Source organism: Polypterus senegalus, unplaced genomic scaffold (genome assembly GCF_016835505.1).
Source record: "Polypterus senegalus isolate Bchr_013 unplaced genomic scaffold, ASM1683550v1 scaffold_1453, whole genome shotgun sequence".
Taxonomy (NCBI): Eukaryota; Metazoa; Chordata; class Cladistia; order Polypteriformes; family Polypteridae; genus Polypterus; species Polypterus senegalus.
Window position 1 is genome coordinate 1 of NW_024379727.1, and position 2,816 is coordinate 2,816.

The window sequence follows — 2,816 nt, forward strand, 5'->3', positions numbered from 1 at the left end:
CTGAGTACAGGGGTCTGTGGCAGAGGGATAGCAGGCAGCAGCAACACAGTAAATGAAGATCTACAGAGAAAAGCCAAGGACATTGGGCTCCTTGTGAAATGAGATACCACACAGCATAGAAGATTCTGCCCTCACCGAGTTGTATGGATACACAAATCTCCAAACTGAAGCCCACCACAGTATTTCAAGAAAGACTACAGAAACCACAAGGCAGGATTACCCTTTGCCACAAAACCCACCTTTTCAGCCAAGGCTTGCCGAGCTACAGGGTCCACAAAAGCAAACATCTCAAACACAAATCTCTTGTAATGACTTGGGTAGGCCACTCCAGATGTGCTGTCCACTGTCACCAAGCTGGTCAAATAGTTGTCACCTGTGTATGGGCACCTGGGACAAACAGACCCCCAGTTAACACTGAACAGCCACCCTCTACACCCCACCCTTCCACAGGGTGGTCACCTACCCATTCACCAGAAGGCTCCACTGGGGCTGGCTGGAAGCAGAAGGTCCTGGGGTGACCCAGCAGTCCCCAAGAGTCAGCACAAGGTTAGGGTCAGTCCTGTTCACGATGTGCACTTCCACAGCCACAGGGTCCCTCAGAGTTTTGGTCACTGGGTAGTCCACATCGTAGGAGCCATAGGAGGAATCTGGCCATGGAGAGAAGGTAGAATTGCCACACCATCACTACATGATCTTCATTCTCAGTGTGACTTGGCTGACACTGAGAATGATCATTGATCATAGCACAATCAGTGACCCCCTACAGTACCTGTAGCAATGACCAATTCCAGGTCAAATGGTCCTTGCTCTACTACTGGAAGAGGTGGTGCCACAGTATACACCTCAGCCTCCACTTGCACTTCCTGGCTTCCCGAGTAGGTGCACTGGAAGAATAACCTGAGGAGAGAAACACCACATCATGCAGGTAGAGCACATTTAGGGTTAGAGGAAGCAGGTTCAGAAGCCTTACTTGTAGACACTGTCCCTGGTGATGGAGCCGTCTGGTCCAGTCCTCACAGCGATGGCAGCAGACATAGTGTTCTGGTAAGTCACATTGCCACTAGCCAGCTGAAACAGTCGAGATTAGAAATGTCTTGTTGTTAACCTAGAAATGGAACCATCTGCAGGACTTCATAGTCGGCAGTAATTCTAAGGTGTGTATGGTCCAACAACTTTAGGACAAACTTCATCCCTTTACTAGGGCAGATGAACTACAGAATGGAGGACTAAATATTACATCCACCACATCTAATACGGAGATCAGATTACACAGCTCTCTAGCTTGCTATGGTTAACCTGGAGTGCTTGCTGCTACGTATCACCAAGATGGAGTCTCACCTGAACTGTGCTCCCACAGGCACTGACTGGAAACTGGTACATGACAAAGCTGGACAGGATGGTCACAGGGCTGCAGCTGGGAGAACTGCTGTCCACCAGCTGGATGGACCCAAGATCCAGGGGAGGAAGGGTCACATTCTCAGACACCACCACCACAAACTGGCCATCCATGGTGCACTGCACAGTCACTGGCCAAAGCAAACACACACATGAATATCCAGTAGCAGCCACCTTTTACCCACTCACACTCCACCACCCACCATCATTGGCATAGTAGCATGGACTGGTGCTGCTGCTGCTTGAATCATAGCAACAGTTGCTGGCTTCACAGTCTGCTTGAGTGATGGATGAAGACCCTCCACAAGGGAGTTCTCTCGGTCCACAACTGCACATCTATCAGCCGGAAGCTTAAGAACTCGACGACCTTTTAAAAAAAAAAAAAATAAATAAAAAAAATAAAATAAATAAAAACCACACATTTAAAAAAAAAAAAAAGGAAAGACACTCCATGTTCCAACCCTGAACAGAAGCATACCTGGCTTAGGGCATGTGAAGGTTTTCAGATTTGAGCGAGATCCAACGGCAATGGTCACGACGTATTGGGAGCTCTAAAGTGAGCAGAAGAGGCTCAGACCACAAGTGACATACAACTTAATATAAAAACAGCAACCAACGGCTGAAGCGTCGGCGCTACTCACCTTCTCAGACGCATAACCGTACGTTGAAGAAAAGGGCACAGTTAGTGTGGTGCGGCCCGACTTTTCACGGATGATAAATCCTGGAAGATTGTTGGTCACCTTTACCAGTCCACCATTCGTCTCTAAAAAAGATAGTTTACCAGCTTTACTGGAATACGCAGGAGCTGACAAGTCACAGTGCCGAGGACACGCCGCACTCACTTTGAAGAAAAACGTTCTGAGAGCCGGCAAATGACAGCATCATCGTCTTGTCACCATCGCATTTTTTGGTCACGTCTCCTGACGCCGCATAAACAGACTGCACCCCCGTCAAATAAACGACAAGCCAGAAATAGCACCAACAATCTAAACGCGCCATGCTGTGAATTCGCCAAACAGAAACACCAGATGAGCAAAGAACGCGCGAGCGCAGGTTTAAATCATCAGCGGCGGCGGCGCGCGCAAGTGAAGTGAGAAGGCGCGGTAAGTCGGAGGCACGCCTTCTGCTCGTGCGGCTTTATTGATCAATCAGCACGTCACGGCATCGGACTGATATGTGCAGTGGATGACCGCGTGTAAGTGACCGCTCAGCAGTGCGATCTGTTAAATTAGTGATGGAAATCATTAAATATCAACTAAGAAAAAAAGAGGAGAAACATGTCAGCTACGGGTACGAGTATTTCTAAAGAGGGGATTTGTAAGGCTTGGGAATGACCCGTTAAGTAAGTACTGATAAATAAATTAAAAGAAAGGGGGTCTTGCTGAATGCTTTTTTTTTTAATACAAAACGTATTTGAATTC

General features: G+C 47.8%; 1 protein-coding gene across 1 annotated transcript; it reads right to left on the reverse strand.

Annotated features, from left to right (window-relative positions):
• Window positions 1-6: 6 nt before the first annotated feature.
• On the reverse strand, window positions 7-2,412 carry LOC120519971 (zona pellucida sperm-binding protein 4-like; the record flags this gene model as incomplete). Its single annotated transcript, XM_039742682.1, has 10 exons — window positions 2,238-2,412; window positions 2,037-2,158; window positions 1,874-1,946; window positions 1,599-1,762; window positions 1,339-1,497; window positions 971-1,068; window positions 770-897; window positions 464-647; window positions 240-387; window positions 7-60 (listed from the first exon to the last, which is right to left on the reverse strand). Coding segments are annotated over exons 1-10 (1,287 nt in total), but the record flags the coding sequence as incomplete, so codon positions are not given.
• Between the last annotated feature and the right edge of the window lie 404 nt (window positions 2,413-2,816).